Source organism: Schistocerca nitens, chromosome 5 (genome assembly GCF_023898315.1).
Source record: "Schistocerca nitens isolate TAMUIC-IGC-003100 chromosome 5, iqSchNite1.1, whole genome shotgun sequence".
Lineage (NCBI taxonomy): Eukaryota > Metazoa > Arthropoda > Insecta > Orthoptera > Acrididae > Schistocerca > Schistocerca nitens.
In genome coordinates this window covers 361,159,173-361,178,232 of record NC_064618.1, presented here as the reverse complement: position 1 = coordinate 361,178,232, position 19,060 = coordinate 361,159,173, and the positions used below count along the sequence as shown (strand labels likewise).

Genomic DNA, 19,060 nt, shown 5'->3' with positions numbered 1-19,060 from the left:
GAATGTTATATTAGAAAACATGAGTTGGGTTTCACATTATCAGTGTTTTTGGAAAACATGTTGGATGGCATGAAGGGTGCCATTCTGTTTGAGACACCTCATTACATTTGAGATCAGAATGTGTTCTAAGATTCTACAGCAAATGGACATCAAGGATATTGGATGGTAGTTATATGGGTCACTTCTGCTATGTTACTTTTAGATGAGTGTGATATGTCCTTTTTTCTAATTACTGGGCGCATATTTTTGTTTGAGGCATCTACAGTTGTATAGTTAAAAAAGGGACTAAGATATTCACAAATTTGGTACAGGACTGTGAGATGTAATTTGGTATTAATGCACTATGGCACCAGGCAACTGATGCGAGTCCCTTTGCTGAACAGCACATCATCATCTGCAGCACCTCTCTTGCACTCGTGACCATATTCTTTGGAGCCTAGATGACTGGAAAACTGTGACATGATCAAATGACTCCTGATTACAGTTTGTAAGAGCTGATGGAAGGATTCGAGTGTGGCACAGCCTCCTCAAAGCTATGGACTCAAGTTGTCAACAAGGCACTTGGCAAGCTGGTGGTGGCCCCATAATGGTGTGGGCCGTGTTTTCATGAAATGGCCCAACTGAATTGATGATTGACTGGAAACGGTTATGTTCGGCTACTTGGAAATCATTTCCAGCCATTCACAGTCTTCATTTTCCCAAACAATTATGCGATTTTTGTGGACAACTGTTCACCTTGCCACTAGGCCACAATTGTTGGCGATTCGTCTGAAGAACTTTCCGAAGAATTCAAACAAATGATTTGACCACCCACTGAATATTTGTAGGACACAAACCACTGCTTCCCTTTCATACCCCTCTACTCTTATAACTGCCATCTGGTTTCTGTAAAAATGGTAAATAGCCTATTGCTCCCTCTATTTTACCCCTGCTACCTTCAGAATTTGAAAGAGAGTATTCCAGGCAACCTTGTCAAAAGCTTTCTCTACGTCTACAAATGCTAGAAACATAAGTTTGCCTTTCCTTAATCTATCTTCTAAGATAAGTCATAGGGTCAGTATTGCCTCATGTGTTCCAACATTTCTACAGAATCCAAACTGATATTCGCCAAGGTCAGCTTTTACCAGTTTTTCCATTCGTCTGTAAAGAATTCGCGTTAGTATTTTGCAGCTGTGACTTATTAAACTGATAATTTGGTAATTTTCACATCTGTCAACACCTGCTTTCTTTGGGATTGGAATTATTATATTTGTGGTGTCACCGCCAGACACCACACTTGCTAGGTGGTAGCCTTTAAATCGGCCGCGGTCCGTTAGTATACGTCGGACCCGCGTGTCGCCATTATCAGTGATTGCAGACCGAGCGCCGCCACACGGCAGGTCTAGAGAGACTTCCTAGCACTCGCCCCAGTTGTACAACTGACTTTCCTAGCGAAGGTTCACTGACAAAATACGCTCTCATTTGCCGAGACGATAGTTTAGCATAGCCTTCAGCTACGTCATTTTCTACGACCTAGCAAGGCGCCATTATCAGTTACTATTGATAGTGATTCATGTACCGTGAAGACCGATGTTCTTCATTAATGGATTAAAGTTAAGTATTCCACCAGCTACGTCCGTTTTTCTAAATTCTAATTTCCTTGTCCTGTTCCAGACCTCACGCCAGCCTGCGTGAGCTAAAACGCGTGCCTTTCTGCCTCCTTCTAGTAACACGGTGTTGGCTTTCCTGCCAACCAAAACAATATTCTTCTTGAAGTCTGAGGGTATTTTGCCTGTCTCATACATCTTGCTCACCAGATGGTAGAGTTTTGTCAGGACTGGCTCTCCCAAGGCTGTCATTAGTTCTAATGCAATGTTGTCTACTCCCGGGGCCTTGTGTCGACTCAGGTCTTTGAGTGCTGTGTCGAACTCTTCACACAGTATCATATCTCCCATTTCATCTTCATCTACCTCCTCTTCCATTTCCATAATATTGTCCTTAAGAACATCGCCCCTGTATAGACCCTCTATATGCTGCTTCCACCTTTCTGCTTTCCCTTCCTTGCTTAGAACTGGGTTTCCATCTGAGCTTTTGATATTCATGCAAGTGGTTCTCTTTTCTCCAAAGGTCTCTTTAATTTTCCTGTAGGCAGTATCTATCTTACCCCTCATGAGATAAGCCTCTACATTCTTACATTTGTCCTCTAGCCATCCCTGCTTAGCCATTTTGCACTCCCTGTTGATCTCATTTTTGAGACGTTTGTATTCCTTTTTGTCTGCTTCATTTACTGCATTTTTATATTTTCTCCTTTCATCAATTAAATTCAATATTTCTTCTGTTACCCAAGAACTTCTACTAGCCCTCATTTTTTTACCTACCTTATCCTCTGCTGCCTACACTATTTCAACTCTCAAAGCTACCCATTCTTCATCTATTGTATTTCCTTCCCCCAGTCTTGTCAATCATTCTTTAATGCTCTCCCTGAAACTCTACAACTTCTGGTTTAGTCAGTTTATCCAGGTTCCATCCCCTTAAATTCCCACCTTTTTGCAGTTTTTTCAATTTTAATGTACAGTTTAAGTTATGTTTTACAAATAGTGCAGTCATGGGAAAATCCAGTGTAGGGTGCCTTTGTGTAAAGTATGGATATACACAAATGGTAGATCATTAGGGCTCTAACATGAGACAGGTAATGAAGCCCTCAGGAAAATAGTAAACAGTTCTGGAAAGAAGTCCATCATGCATTTAATATATATGCTGAGAGATCTGACCATAAATGTGATGGAGACATTACTGGTGATATAGAGGAGGCTGTGTTGATGGCTGTTAGTGAACTGGATTCAACCAGCTGCTAATCGTAGCTCATTCTGGCACAAATAATGCTTCACATCATGATTGGCTGGACTGGTGAAGACATCAACGCTCGTAAATAGGATGGAAGAACAGCCAAATGTTTGCAGCATCATACGCTGAACTGATCTTAGTCCTCTGTGTTTGAGCCAAGTAGAGGGCTGAAACTAGGGACTTGGATGATTCTTTGAAGATAATAGGTGTGGATCTCTTGACCTCTGAGAATAGTAGAGCCCCTCTCAACAGATCAGGTTTGTGCAACACTGAGAAAGTGACTGCCTGGATTAAGAGTAAAAGTGATGTGCACTTGGGATTTTTAACTTAGAGTAATCTCTGCGTAGGCTTGATAGATTAGGCAATCACAGATGGTAGTAGATCAACACAAAGCTGTAATCTGCAAAGATGTTTCAGGTCATGATACACTCTGCTGCTGGGTGACAATTCATTCTGAAAACATACTCAGTAGACTGTGGCTTAACTCATTTTCCACACAATATTGTATCGTTCTATCGACCTCAATACTTACCCCTTGATGGAATCGAATCCTTTAAAGGAAACCTGAGTTCACTAGTATGTAAGTTTGCTGATCATAATGTCATCATTGGAGGAATCTTTAATCATCCAACAACCAACTGGGAAAATTACCGTTTTGTAAGCAGTGGGCGTGACAATATATCCTGTTAAATGTTACTGCTTGCATTCTCTGAGAACTATGTAGAATAGATTGTGCAGACCACACCCATGATGAAAATATATTTGATTTAAAAGCAGCTGCAGACTGACCTGTTTGAGGATGTTCAAGTTGAAACTGATGATGAGGCAGCTGTTGCAACAACAATTACAAAAGTACAAACGGCAACTACAAGCTGATCCAGAAAGTAAATTTCCCTATTTTTTTAAAAAACAAAGACATCATAGTTACATGAAAAACTTCATTGTCAACAGGTATTTTTCAATGTGGTCACCAAAAGAACTGAGATATTCATCATATCATAGGATCAACTTTTGAATTCCTATGTTGTAGAGGTCTGCTGATTGTGGATCGAACCAGTGTGTTACAGCCCTCTTCAGCTGTTATTCACTATCACAATACAGGCCAGAGAACAGGGATACCTTGAGGTGCAAGAAAAGATGGAAAACACTGGGAGCAAGGTCAGGATTGTATGCTTGAAGATCGAAAAGCTCCCAGCTGAACTTCCTGCAAAACAGTTACTGTGCGCCAAGCCATTTGAGGATGAGCGTTATCATGGAGCAGCCCAATACCTGCAGTAAGCATTCAGGCCTCTTTTTCTGAATGGCACATCACAGTTTCTGCATAGTTTCACAGTAAATGTCAGTGTTCACTGTTTCACCACTGGGCAGGAAGTCGGTGAGTGGAGTGGCTTCCTCTCCCAAAACATCATGCACATCACTTTCTGCTCCAACACAGTCTGCTTGAATTTCATCTTGACCGGAGATCCATTGTGGTGCCAATACATTAACTGCTGTTTGTTTTACAGGGTCAAGTGAGAAATCCACATCTCATAGCCTATATGATCCTCTCGGGGAACTCATCGGTGTCATCATGATGCTGCTTCAGAAATGCCAGTGCTGCTTCAAAGTGTTTCAGTTTGTGCTTGGGTATCAGGTTTTTCAGCACCCACCAGACACACAATTTCTTGAACAGCAGTGTTTAGTGACAATTTTCATGCAACAAGGAACATGATTTCTGTGGAAAATGGCTGCTGAGCTCCATAATTGTCCAGCATGTGGATGCATCACCACACCAGCTTGACCAGATGATTGTAATGAGGGATGGTTGCCCACTGCGCTCTTCATAATGGACACATTGACAATTTTCAGAATAAAACCTTACAGCAGCAACACACCATCTGTTTTCACATGATGTCCTGCCCATAGACCTGACAGAGCTGATGATGAATTTTGATGGGCGCTATATTTTGTTCCTTAAGAAACTTTATCACAACCAAACCTAGAAGGCAGTGGGAGAACAAATAAGAGACACCATTTCAGGGGACTGCTGTCACAGTACTGGCACCAGTCAGGACCTGTCCAACTGGCATTTGATTGTCACTGGGGTTAGATGTGTTGTGCATGAGCAATTTTTCCAGCTAAATATGTCTACTTTAAAAGAAATGACATTGGGAAACTTACTTGTTGGGTGTACCTTGTACAACAAGTACAGTGATTTATATTTTTGGTAAACCAGATATAAAGCCAATAGTGTCATATCTAATAACGAACTCTGGAGAGGAGCACACAGAAGAACTATGCCACAGGTTTAAAAAAATGATTGACCATGCACTTGATAGGTATGTTCATAGTAGAACAGTTCATGATGGGAGGGGCCCACTATGGTATATATTCACTGTAAAGAAACTTCTAAAGAAACAGAGACTACTACATAATAGGTGTAAAATGAAGCATAAGGCTGTGCACTGAGTTGACAAAACTAATGGGTTACCTCCTAATATTGTGTCAAACCTCCTTTTGCCTGGCTTAGTGCAGCAACTCAATGTGGCATATATTCAACAAGTCGTTGGAAGTCTTCTGCAGAAATACTCTGCAGCCATCCAAAATTGCAAAAGTGTTGCCAGTGTAGGATTTTGTTCACAAACTGACCTCTCGTTTGTGTCCTACAAATATTCAGTGGGTGGTCAAATCATTTGTTTGAATTATTCAGAATGCTCTTCAGACTAATCGCCAACAATTGTGGCCTAGTGACAAGGTGCACTGTTGTCCACAAAAATCACATCATTGTTTGGGAAAATGAAGTCCATGAATGGCTGGAAATGGTTTCCAAGTAGCTGAAAATAACCATTTCCAGTCAAGCATCAATTCAGTTGGACCATTCCATGAAAACATGGCTCACACCATTATGGGGCCACCACCAGCTTGCCAAGTGCCTCGTTGAAACTTGGGTTCATGGCTTTGTGGAGGCTGTGCCACACTTGAACCCTTCGATCAGCTCTTACAAACTGAAATAAGGACTCATTTGATCACGTCAGTTTTCCAGTCATCTAGGCTCCAAAGAATATGGTCATGAGCACAAGAGAGTTGCTGCAGGTGATGATGTGCTGTTAGCAAAGGGACTCGCATCAGTTGCCTGGTGACATAGTGCATTAATGCCAAATTACATCTCACAGTCCTAATAGATACATTTGTCATATGTCCCATTTTGATTTCTGTGGTTGTTTCATGCATTGTTGCTTGTCTGTTTGCACTGAGAACTGTACACAAATGCTGCTGATAATGGTCATTAAGTGACAGCTGTCAGTCAGTTTGTTGTTCATGGTGAGAGATAATACCTGAAATTTAATATTCTCAGCACTCTCTTGCCATGGTGGCTCTCAGAATATTGAATTCCCTAATGATTTCTGGAATGTCCCATGTATCTAGCTCAACTACCATTCCACATTCGTAGTCTGGTAATTCCTGCCATATGGTCATAATCACTTTGGAAACATTTTCCCATGACTCACCTGAGTACAAATGAGAGCCCCACCAATGCACAGCCCTTTCGTATCTTTTGAACGTGATACTAGTCATCTGTATATGTGGATATCACTATCCCATGACTTTAGTCACCTCAGTGTGAATTGAATCTGGGCACCATACAAATATTCATTAATAGGTGGTACTGAGGAATAGCTGAAATCACTAAAATCGGCTTGATGGAATCCCTATCAGATTCTTAACCAAATTTGTGAATATCTTAGTCCCTTTTTTAACTATACAACTGTAGATGCCTCAAACAAAAATATGCACCCAGTAGTTAGAAAAAAGGACATATCACACTCATCTAAAAGTAACATAGCAGAAGTGGCCCATATAACTACCATCCAATATCCTTGATGTCCATTTGCTGTAGAATCTTAGAACACATTCTGATCTCAAATGTAATGAGGTGTCTCAAACAGAATGGCACCCTTCATGCCATCCAACATGTTTTCCAAAAACACTGATAATGTGAAACCCAACTCGTGTTTTCTAACATAACATTCAAGAAACATGGACAAAGGCAATGAGGTAATTGCAGTAGTTCTCAGTTTCTGAAAAGCATTTGACACAGAGCCACATCTATGCTTATTATCAAAAGTATGGCCATATGGGATTTCATGTGAAATTTGTAACTGGATTGAGTGTCTTGTGGCAGGGAGGATGTAGCATGCTATCTTGGCTGGAGAGAGTTCAGCAGATGTAGAAGTAACTTCAGGTGAGCCCTGGGATGTGTGTTGGGACCCTATCACTTCATGTTGTATATTAATAACCTTACAGATGATGTTAAAAGTAGCCTCAAACTTTTTGCCAATGATGCAGTTATCTATAACAGATTACAGTCTGAAAAAAGCTCCACAAATACTTTTTTATCTTGATAAGGTTTATAAGTGGAAAAAAGATTGGCAGCTTATTTTAAATGTTAAAAAATGTAAAATTTTACACTTCACAAAATGAAAAAAAAAATGTAGTATCCTATTATTACAGTATCAACAGATCACAGAGGAATCAGTCAACTAATACTAATATGTGGGTGTAACATTTTAGAGGGATATGAAATGGAATAATCACATGGGCTTAGTTGTAGCCTCATAGGTAAAGTAGGTGACAGACTTTGGATTATTGGTAGAATACTGGGGACATGCAGTCCTTCTGCAAATGAGATCCCTTACAGATCACTCCTGCAACCCACACTAGAATATCATTCAGGTGTGTGGGACCCATAGCATACAGGACTAATGGGGTATATAGAATTTATACAGAGAAGGACAGCACAAATGGTCACAGGTTTGTTTGGTAGAATGTCACAGAGATTCTGAAGATACTGAACTGGCAGACACTTGAAGACAGATGCAAACTGCCCTGAGAAGGTCTGTTCATGTAGTTTCAAGATCATTCTTTATCTGATGACTGTATGAATATATTACAGCCAGCAGCCACCTACGTATTGCTCCTGTAGGGATCATGAGAACAAAATTAGATCAATCACAAAGCACCCAGCACTCCATACATGAATGGAATAGAAGAAGAAGCCCTAATAACTGCTACAATTGAAAGGACCCTCCGCCATGCTGTCCACAGGGGTTTTCAGAGTGTGGATGTTGGTGCAAATATCGAATGTCCATTGTTACAGGAGAGCTATCCCCATAATGTAAACAGATGCAAATCACAAAATGTTTCAAGCAAATGTTCTTTAACCGTCAGCTTGATTGCCTTTGTTATAGCTTTGTTTATCTAAAAGATAAGAACAGCGGGATGACTTTTTTAAATGGCACTCTGTATTTTTTATTCAGTAATTCATTTCACTTGTAAAGACCTATTGAAAACTGTATCACAATGTACCATTCACTGAAACATAACATTATTAATTACATAACACAACCTTGACATTGGCGCTCCCAGTGCAGGTACTCGGGGTAATGGAACATATCCACATGCTGACGTTAACAAAGGACAAATGTAAACATAATTAGAATGCACAACTGTCATTTTGTCAACCATCATCAGTTTAAGAGTTGTGTGAGTAGAATATACACCAATGACGAGAAGGTAGAAATGCTACTCATCGATGGGGAATGTAAGTTAGTAAAACAGTAATTGCAGTACTGTTTTCTTATGTGCGGGTACCTTTAGTACAGTAGTTTAGTCCTTTTAAGTACTGTTCTGTAGAGCAGGCATACAGTAAAGGCTGTCCTTCCTACAAACTGCGTTGATATAACATTTCTTTTATTGTTCTTGTTGTTGTTGAAGGTAGGCAAAATGCTACATAGGCAGCAGAACCGTACAGAGAGTGATATCCTGACAAGAACCTACCTTCCCAGCAGATGTTTTCTCATCTTGTTTCAACACTTCAGGAAATGGCAAGTTTCAACCTACGACAACGCTAGCATCGTAGCACTCGCATAGACGAAGCTGCCAAAGTTACTGTTCTCACTTCCATTGCTATGAATTCACACGTTAGCACACGACAGCTTGAACACAAGATTGGCATTCCTAAAACCAGTGTGCATCGTATCTTGCACGTCACTGGTCCCATCCTTACCATGTGCACCTACATCAAGAATTGCATGGGAATGATTTCCAGAATCGTGTACCGTTCTGACAGTGGGCACAGCAGCAAATCCTCTCCAACCTAAACTTCTTCTTCAATGTTCTACTTACTGATGAATGTTCCTTCTCAAACAAAGGACAGGTAAATACAAGAAATTTGCGTTATTGGTCCAGTGACAACCCACGATGGCTTAGACAGGTGGAACATAGCGTCAGTGGAGAGCTAACATCTGGTGCGGTATGCTTGGTACTACAATTATTGGCCCTTATTTCATCAATGGTGGTCTAAATGGCACAGTGTATGCCAACTTCCTCAGATGAATTCTTCCTCCTCTTCTGGATGAAGCGCCACTAAGAACCAGAATGCTTATGTGATATCAACATGCTGGATGTCCAGCACATAATGCCTTGCGTGCACGTGGTGTTCTGCACCAAAGGTATTCTGCCAGATGGATTGGTCAAGGAGGAACAGTTACTTGCCCTACTATGTCTCCTGATTTAAATCCTCTGGACTTTTTTTCTCTGGGGATACATTAAAGACATTGCCTATCACAATATTCCAACAACTCCAGAGGACATGCAGGAAAGTATCATGCTTGCTTGTAATTATGTTTTTACTTGGTTTTCATTTCTGACAACTCCAGCAAGTGGGCAAGTTTGTGATCCCAGCCTCAAAGTCATTGTTGTATTATGTAGTTAATAATGTTGTGTTTCAGTGAGTGGTACACTGTGATGCATTTGTGAATAGGTCTCTAGGATAGGAAATGGATTCCCAAATAAAAAATACAGGGTGCCATTTAAAAAAGTCATACCGCTGTTCATATTTTTTTAAAAAACAAAGCTAAAATGAAGGCAATCATGCTGATTGGTGTCCCCCTGATGCCTAAAGAACATTTGCTTGGAACGTTTTGTAATTTGCATCTGGACTAACAGTTATATAGAGTTATATAGGATGATCAAGATAAAGGGGACACCCTATATTATTATTATTATTATTATTATTATTATTGGTGTTTTGCCCTTAAAGAGTGCAGTTAGATTAAACAATATGCCCAACACCTTTTGCTGCCTTCCTTGCTGCCCAAACTTCCCTCATTCGCTCGCTGTGTTTCTGTTTCTGGTCCTCTGTCCATGCTTCTTGTCAGCTTCATCTCTTCGGCTTCATCTTGGTTGCCTTTTTCGTTGTCCATATTTCTTTCATCGTTTAGCTGTGATCTTGTTTGTATTCTACGGTCCATTTGTGCCTGTTCATTTGTGACAGTGTATCTCATGTAGTTTACTTTTCTTAATGATGTTTCTGAATTTTATTTTGTCGTTTATTGTGTCTGATGTGATGTTGAGTTGGTTCAGGTCACTTTTTACCTCTGCCACCCATTTGTTTTTTCTAGGGGTTAGCCAGTCAAAGATCTGTTTGGTCAGTCTGTGTGATGGCATTCTGTATAGGTATCCATAGAATTGTAGTCTGTTTTCTAATCTTTTCCTTTTGTTGCTTTCCTTGCTACCCAAACTTCCCTCATTCACTTGCTGTGTTTCTGTTTCTGGTCCTCTGTCCATGCTTCTTGTCGGCTTGTGTCTTTGGCTTCATCTTGGTTGCCCATATTTCTTTCATGTTCTGGCTGTGATCTTGTTTGCATTCTTCGGTCCATTTTATGCCTGTTCATTTGTCACAGTGTGCCTCATGTAGTTTACTTTTCTTCATGATGTTTCTGAATTTTATTCTGTCGTTTATTGTGTCTGGTGTGATGCCGAGTTGTTTCAGGTCATTTTTACATCTGCCACCCATTTGTTGTTCCTAGTGGTTACCCAGTCAAAGATCTGTTTGGTCAGTCTGTGTTATTGGCATTCTGCATAGGTGTCCATAGAATTGTAGTCTGTGTTTTCTAATCTTTTCTGTGATTGTCTCCGTATGTTTGTATAGTTTGTCTGTAGGTTTCTTGATTCATATTCCATTGTTGTTAGTTGTGCCAAATATTTTCCTAAGTATGTTTCATTCTACTTTTGTCCGGCCATCCTGATTTAGGTTTTCCGTGGTTTCCCTAAATCACTCCAGGCAAATGCTGGGATGGTTCCTTTGAAAGGGCACGGCCGACTTCCTTCCCCATCCTTGATGAGACCGATGACCTCGCTGTTTGGTCTCTTCCCCTAAACAACCAAACCATTCTACTTTTTCTAGTTGTCTGAAACGTGTATGCCCTAGGATTACTATGGTCTCTGCTGCATACAGTGCTTCGGGGAGCACCACCGTGTTGTAATGGCATAATTTGGCTTTTTGTGAGATAGATTTCTTGTTGTAATGATTCCACAATACATTGTATGCCTTGTACAGTTTAGTTTTTCTTTCTTTGTTTGAGTCTCTGTTATGTTTGCTCATTTGTAGTGTTTCACCGAGGTATTTGAAGTTTGCCGTTTTGTAAATTATGCCGTACTTTGCATTCAGAGATGAGAGTTTCTTTGTGCTCATAAACTATGTCTTTTTGTGAGAGATATGTAGTCCAGTTTTGGAAGTGATTTCGTGTAGTTTTTCAATAGAGATAGATAGAGAGAGAGGGAGAGAGAGAGAGAGAGAGAGAGAGAGAGAGAGAGAGAGAGAGAGAGCTGTCAGTATTGTCTTGTGAGCCTGAAATTTAATTGGAGCAAGCAGAAATCCAATGATTGAAATTGGAAAAGAAGTAATTTAAAAAGGACTTGCAAAATTATTAAGAGAATGTCTGTAGAGTAAGGCAGTTTCTCAAAAATGGAACTGTTACTTTAGAATGACATTCACAAGCAAGACATAAAAAAGTATAAACCAGATGGTTTCCTTTTGTAATATATGAGATATTCACCAAAATTATTGGCAAATATGTAGAAAAGGCATTCAACAAAATTTTGGAATGGAACATTTATTATAAATCACCATGTTCACTGATGATCATAGATTTTTAAAAAATCTTGTGATTTAAGTTCAACAAAAATCTGTGTTAAATGCCTATGAGAAAGAAGATATTGATTTAACTTATGTTAGTATACTGAAGAATGTATAAAGCATGCAACAACTTTTGTTAAACCTCAGCATGCGGGCTTCCAAATGAAATGAAATGAAATGAAATGGTGTTGTGTGGTGGCCCTCAAGTACATACCCTCTGATTCAGTGTTGAAATATTAAAAGTTCTGGCTGGTTTCGTTGTCTAGGGGCCATGACACATAGTTGCCACTTTACAAGCCAAATTCTGCTGAGTCTACAGTATACGATATGAATATACACATGAATCGAATGGTCGAAGGTTCCTATCACTCGGCAGTTGCGAATTTTATAAATGAAAGATTGCAATTAAATAAATTCTGCAAGTACTATCTTAACAACTTTAAATGATGAGTACAATAGTAGAAGTATTTTTGAGAATGCGGAATATTTTTGCAAAATACTTATTGGTGTCAATGGTCCAGCAATTAAATAAAATATAAGTTGAATAACAGGGAAACAATGATTCCTACTGCACGTAATTAGCTATGAACAACAACATAGCTCACGAAATATTCACTTCTAAACACACACTACGTCTTCACTGTACAACCCTTGGAAATCTCACAAGTGCACAAGTCGGACCTCCGAAGTATTTCTATCTCCAGTGACCATGCGCAAACTGCTCCACACTCTCCAAGTCTCTTCCGCGACCGTGCATCCGTTGTGCCGTACTGTCTCAGACTCTCCATGTCCTGTGCAACTGTCCCTCGTGCCACACTGTTCTACACTGCAGTGTCCTCTCTCGAAATGATGCTCTTCTCCCACTCCCATCCAGTCTCCCCATTCATGAGCGCTGTGATTGGCTAGAGTGCTCCCGCCGTGTCTTCAAGCCAACACACACTCATGAACATAATGAAACACTTTCTAAATACTGGATTTACATTTAAATAACTTGAAATTAAATAAATATTTCTTCAGCTGGACCTTAAACACACTCTAGCACGCATTATGATTCAAAATGGTTCAAATGGCTCTGAGCACTATGGGACTCAACTGCTGTGGTCATCAGTCCCCTAGAACTTAGAACTACTTAAACCTAACTAACCTAAGGACATCACACACATCCATGCCCGAGGCAGGATTCGAACCTGCGACCGTAGCAGTCATACAGTTCTGGACTGCGTGCCTAGAACTGCGAGACCACCGCGGCCGGCACACATTATGAAATACATAAACAAATTAAATAGACATATATCAAAGTAATAGCAAGCAAAGGTAGGCCAGTAGCCTAACTTCTCGGTGCTTTCTAAAACACAGTAAATAATTGACTAGTTTCTTCATGAATAGCATATATCGGATATAAACAAAGACATAGATTAATAAATATATTTATAAGCACGCTGCTACTGTTATTTTGTGTCACTGTGTACTTATGGCCTGACGCAATCTATAGTAATTGGCCACTTTGACCTCCAATAACTCATGTACTATTCAAGTTACATGCCTGTAATTTGTACCAATTTAGGTTTACACTAATAGCTTTCTAAAGACATGTCAATCGACAAAATCAGATGAACCATTTAGATTTAGGAAATTCGTTGCTGGGTGCTACTTGTATAATTTACAGTCAGATACTAAACTTTAAACTAATAAAGATGTTGAAAATCTGATTAAACCATCAGAATTGTTGTGCAAATAATGGTAATGTACATGTTTCTTTCTGAGGTATCATTATTCATCTGGCTATTATTAATTTCTATATGAACTGCGAAATTCCTGCATTATGGTCTCACAATGTCCTCCATCTTTCGCACTACCGGCATACAAATCTCCTTCATCAACACAAAGCACAGTCCTTGTCACAGCATCAGCATGGAATTCCCAGTCACATGCTCCCTGGACCACATGCTTCGGCCGTTGTGAGGCACCAAGCGGATACTAACAAGATCGGGCCTGCTGCACACCCCATGCGGTGGCCGCCAACTCTGAACTTAAAATATTTCCAGGGTGCCACAACTCACCTGTTACCTCACAAGCAGGACAGCAGAACTTGGAAGAGGAGTTATGCAAGGAGATTCTGTATTGTCAAAGATATTCTCAATGACCATAGAGGAAATTGCCAGAACCCTATGCTGTGCAAAATAATAAACCAATAATTTATTCATTTTTGTTGGTGCTGTGGCCATTCATCAGTTAAAAAGGAGAAGGAATACATATGAATGGTACAATACCTGAAACATAAATTTTGTGCCAAGACTTTGATTAAATATACTATGCTTCAGTATTAATACCATTTATGCATCAATTCTGCTGAAATTATTCTTACAGGTCAATATGGATTGGATACTGTTTCCAATTGGCGATTTGAAACATGGAATGAGCCTGACTTGAAAATGTATAATACTCTGAATTTTACACTTTCAGGTAAGTTAACAATATGGACTGCAATTACATATGGATTTTGACTATTGTTTTCTAAATATAGATTGTTATTTATATATGAGTTTACATACCTTTACAGAATAAGTGTGTGTGGTTTTCTTAGCAATAGTTTTGAAATGCAGTAAGAAAGCTTGCAGCCCATTCTATAGGGGTATTATTATCCACAGCCAGAATTTGTATATATATATATATATATATGGCTGGAGAAATGTTGTTATATGTTAAAAACTTGTGTATGATGTTATGTACTTTACGCAGTCTATCCTACAAAAGTTCTGTTATATAATTAACTGTCCAGTTGCGGAATGTATCACTGTGCATGAAATTTACATTCAGGCATTTAAATCAGACTGTTTGCACACCATTCTGTACATCCAGTATGAACAGTCTCACCTAAGAAAAAATTAATGTATTTTGTGTAACAGTCACTGTTTTATCTTTCAACCGATTTTCTTTTTCAGAAGAGGTTACAGTACATTAACAAGGACTATTAAAAAGAATTTCAGACATGTGTATTGAGAAAGTATTTCAATTTTGCAGGTTATATAAATTATTTCTCTGCCACTACTGCAGGAATTTCAAGGGCAGCAGGACAAAAAATTCGTGTTGGAGCCCCAGCCGGACTTTTCAAGGCAGAATCTCACCATCCTCTTTGCTGGGGATTGCTACAACACTGTGAAATAAAAGAGTGTCCACTGTCTTTCTTATCTTTCCATAGGAAAGGTAATAGGACAGCAAATCTTGTGACTAAAGGAAGTGTTGATCTAATAAAAGATCTGAGGCAGAAATTTCCTAAGCTTTCAATGATACCATTAGCCAATGAGTAAGTACTTGTCTTAGAAAATAGATTTACATTGAACGATGTTACAAAAATGGGAAAAGTGTGTTAAGAGATGTAGGATATAATTCCTTGGAATTACAGTTTATGGGAAAACTTGACTGTCTCCAGTAACAGTTCATAGTGAATGTGATTTCATTTACAGCACATTGTTTGTACTCGTGTTACTGGTTATGCAGGCCATTCTCACATTTTGAATATGTACTATTCATTGTGCTGAATATATTTATCATATAGTTTCTATTAACTTCAGGGAAATTGGCAGAGCAATATTTTTAACTAGTCATTGATTTATTCTGATAATCAGATGTAGAGTTTAACGTTCTCAGAAAGCTAAAAAACACATGGCAGTTGAACCCATTCCCCTAAAAGTCACTATATCTCATTGTCTGTAGCTAACCCTACATACATTGTTTGCTTCAAGGAGTTGTTAATGCCAGATTGGCCATTATTTTAAGCAACTTAAGTTTCCTGTACCCGAAAAATTTTGTATGTTCAACTCTATAGATGATATACTTTATGTAAACGTTTATAATAACTAGCTTATAAATACCACAATTAGTTTTACAGAATTTTCTTTCTTACAACCTGCTAAGATCAGAAATACTTTCTCAAAAGTCCATAATTTCAAGAGATCCATTTTTTTTACCATTTATAGCATATTATTAATGCTGGAAACAGGAAAAAATGTAGCAAAAAATAGCATAAACAGGGTGTATACGACCCGGGACAAGGTTGTGTACAAGGTGTTTTCCGCACTATTCCCAGAACTGAACTTCAGCAGCTGCTAGCTGGGGACTGTACACAAGTGTAGCGATCTGGCCAAAACTTTTCTGTCAAAATTTCATTACTACAGAATAATACTGCAACAATAAAACATGAACGAGAGAAATTATGAAAATAAAACTTCAGTTGCAAAGGAAATGCACCACATACAATAACAAAACACAGTGCTCATACAAGTGTCTGCCACCAACAAAATGTGTCAAAGGCCCTCAGTAAGACTATGCACTGCTTCATAACAACAGATTGCCTCCAATGAGCGTGACGTTACAACTGTTTACATAACAATCATTTGAACAGTTGTGAGCAGGCTCATGCGCATGCGCAATTGAGGCACGTATGAGTAGTACCCTCGCCCACTTCTGGCTACTGAAGTGTGGCTGTTAGCTGTATAAGCAGTAGCAGCAAGCAGCCAAATGCTACCCATAAAAATTTTACTGGCTTGCCCAAGCTGCCAGATTCATCCATGCACACCAAGCTCGGATCTGGGGGCCTTGTTAGGGGGTGGAGGTGCAAACCAGAATGTCTGCCCCGGGTGGCAATTTCAGGTGGAGGGGAGGGGGAGGGGGCAAGTGGGTGCACCAAATTCATATTCTTGTGGAGAGAAAACTTTGTTTCACAAAATGTCTAGCATCCAGTGCACATTGGTCTGTGGATTATTCATATGATTTTGAAGCAGATCGGTGTTGATTTCTTAACATTTTTGAATGTATTCCAAATTGATTTCTGAATGAATCATAAGTTGATTCTTGAATGCATGCATAGTGTATGTGATGTCTCTGCCAGAGGAATCTCGGTCGCATCTAGAAATAAACTTTCCTGCAGACAATAGGGGCCAGGGCTTTACAAGCTGAGCAGAATAAAGCCAAACGGGTGAATGCCAGTCGCTGTTTTGTTATGTGGTTGATGGAGTTTGCAAATGACCAGCTTTGTTATAATTACTAGCGAAGACCATAGATTTAGACTACCAGAGTGCAAATAAATGACAAACAGGAATAACAGTTAAGAAATATTACATATTATCTACTCAGTGTATCCAAGAAAATGAAATTTTGACAGAAAAGTTTTGGCCAGATCGCTACACTTGTGTACAGTCCCCAGCTAGCAGCTGCTGAAGTTCAGTTCTGGGAATAGTGCGGAAAACACCTTGTACACAAACGTAATAAGGCATAACTAGAGAATAAACATGGGATAACTAAACTGGTGATTGTGGCAGGGTTAGTGAGGCTAACCAGAGAATGAGTCTTAACACTGGCAGGAATAGTAACAGAATTAGCAATGACAAGATTGTTCATTGGAATGAGGAGGGAGAAGAAATGGGGACATCACACAAATTATGGAAGAATATGGTGATTCCAAATTCACACAAAAATTTCTTACTTCTACTTTTTGATCTCATGCTTGAGAAGCTGGAGCATATGAATGAAATGTGAAACTATTTCCTAAAAAATAAATGGCTCTGAGCGCTATGGGACTCAACTGCTGAGGTCATTAGTCCCCTAGAACTTAGAACTAGTTAAACCTAACTAACCTAAGGACATCACACACATCCATGCCCGAGGCAGGATTCGAACCTGCGACCGTAGCGGTCTCGCAGTTCCAGACTGCAGCGCCAGAAAACTATTTCCTAACAAAGCTTTTTACTATTAGTAGGCCTAATAGGCATCTGATATTGGTACTTCATGAATTACATGCAGTCGTGCTATAAAAATGACCATTTGTGCCAAAAAAGTCTCATTTATTTGGTGTGTGTTACAACTGCTGCAATATTAGACAGGCCTATTTAACAAAATAGACGTAATCAAATTGAGAAATCACACCAGTCTTGCGTACTATTTGTAATTTTTTTTTTAAAGTGTTGCAGGCTGACTGGAAGCAGGAGAGGCACCACAGGACATTTTAATTCCCACTGTCCCACTGTCATGACTATAGTTTGATGACATCCATTACAAAATATAAATGTTTGAATTCCACAGAGCGAATTACAGCGACGTGCGATTGAAGAATGCTGTGTGAAGAAATTACCTCAAACATGTGTTTTATGTATCAGACTGTTCAGAAAGATGTGTGCTACAATACGAATATTTTTTGAAAAGGCGATTTTTTAAATTTTTGGTGTTCTACCTCAAACGCTTGGGGCCGGGGAGGGGGGTTTCAGGAGTACCGTAGATCCAGGGCAGATGCGCGAGGCACTCTGAGTTGTAGAGGGGAGGTGGGTGGTCTCCACATGATCCATGTTTACGTTTAGTCATTTTGCCATTTCCTCTTCGTTTACTGCTCTCACGTCAAATGAAAACAAAACGGATTTCTGTGGCCGGGAGCTATCAAGTGAATTAAAATACATTCACATAATTACAGAGGGCTAAAATGTTATTAGTTTCAGATCTCATTTTATTTCCAAATGAAGTTACTTTTGTCTGTTTGCTAAAGAGATTTGGCTTTTATTAATCTTTTACGGTGAGGCAGTCAATTTATTTGAAATGAAGTGTTTAATTCCATGCTATTGGCTAGTTTCAATTGTTCACTGCATTTCAAGTGCACGTTTTCATGTTCTAGCACATATGGCATTATGTCATAATAAAGAACCAAACATGAGATAGTACAGTACTGGTAGTCCAAGGAAACTTCACTGAAAAGCTTAATGTCAGGTCAAGGCCTACTTTATTGGGAATATGGACATGTGAATGTGCACTATAAGCTGAATTATGCATTGTAATATGGTTCACAAAATTCCGATGCTGTTGGAGCATCCTCTGATGTCTTGTTTCTTTTATGACAAAATGTAAGAGCTTTAAATGTCTTACACGTATGAACATATGGGCTTCCTACGTCATCATAGCTACGCAAGAACGGTGACACCTGTTAATCTGACGCTCTCTGGCAACTGCTGAAACTGATTTCTTAAATCACAAAGTGTTTGACTCACATTTAAAAATCAACTCTTTGAGGACGAGCTATTTAGAAGAATTTCGAGCCCAGATAATTACATTTGTGTGATGTATCTTAAAGTGTAACACATGCAAAAGAGATCAACATTATATGTGAAAGCTTAGCTTCTCTTGGAGCTTCTTAATCTATAGGCAGTGGAGAGCGGGTGTGGTAATTACGATGATAATCACTCGCACTCCCATCACTTACTATGAATACTTTTACTCTCGCAGCATATACACAATGTG

The 19,060-nt window shown here is 39.3% G+C and overlaps 1 protein-coding gene across 5 annotated transcripts in view; it reads left to right on the top strand.

Annotated features, from left to right (window-relative positions):
• Positions 1-19,060, top strand: part of LOC126259455 (alpha-L-iduronidase) — a 231,075-nt gene that overhangs the window by 90,753 nt on the left and 121,262 nt on the right. For 3 of the 5 annotated variants that reach the window (XM_049956276.1, XM_049956280.1, XM_049956281.1), the window contains 2 exons: positions 14,150-14,245; positions 14,804-15,086. In XM_049956276.1, the coding sequence (XP_049812233.1) occupies positions 14,150-14,245; positions 14,804-15,086 (379 nt within the window). The remainder of the gene's footprint in view (positions 1-14,149; positions 14,246-14,803; positions 15,087-19,060) is intronic. The other 2 variants (XM_049956277.1, XM_049956279.1) reach the window with 2 other exon arrangements.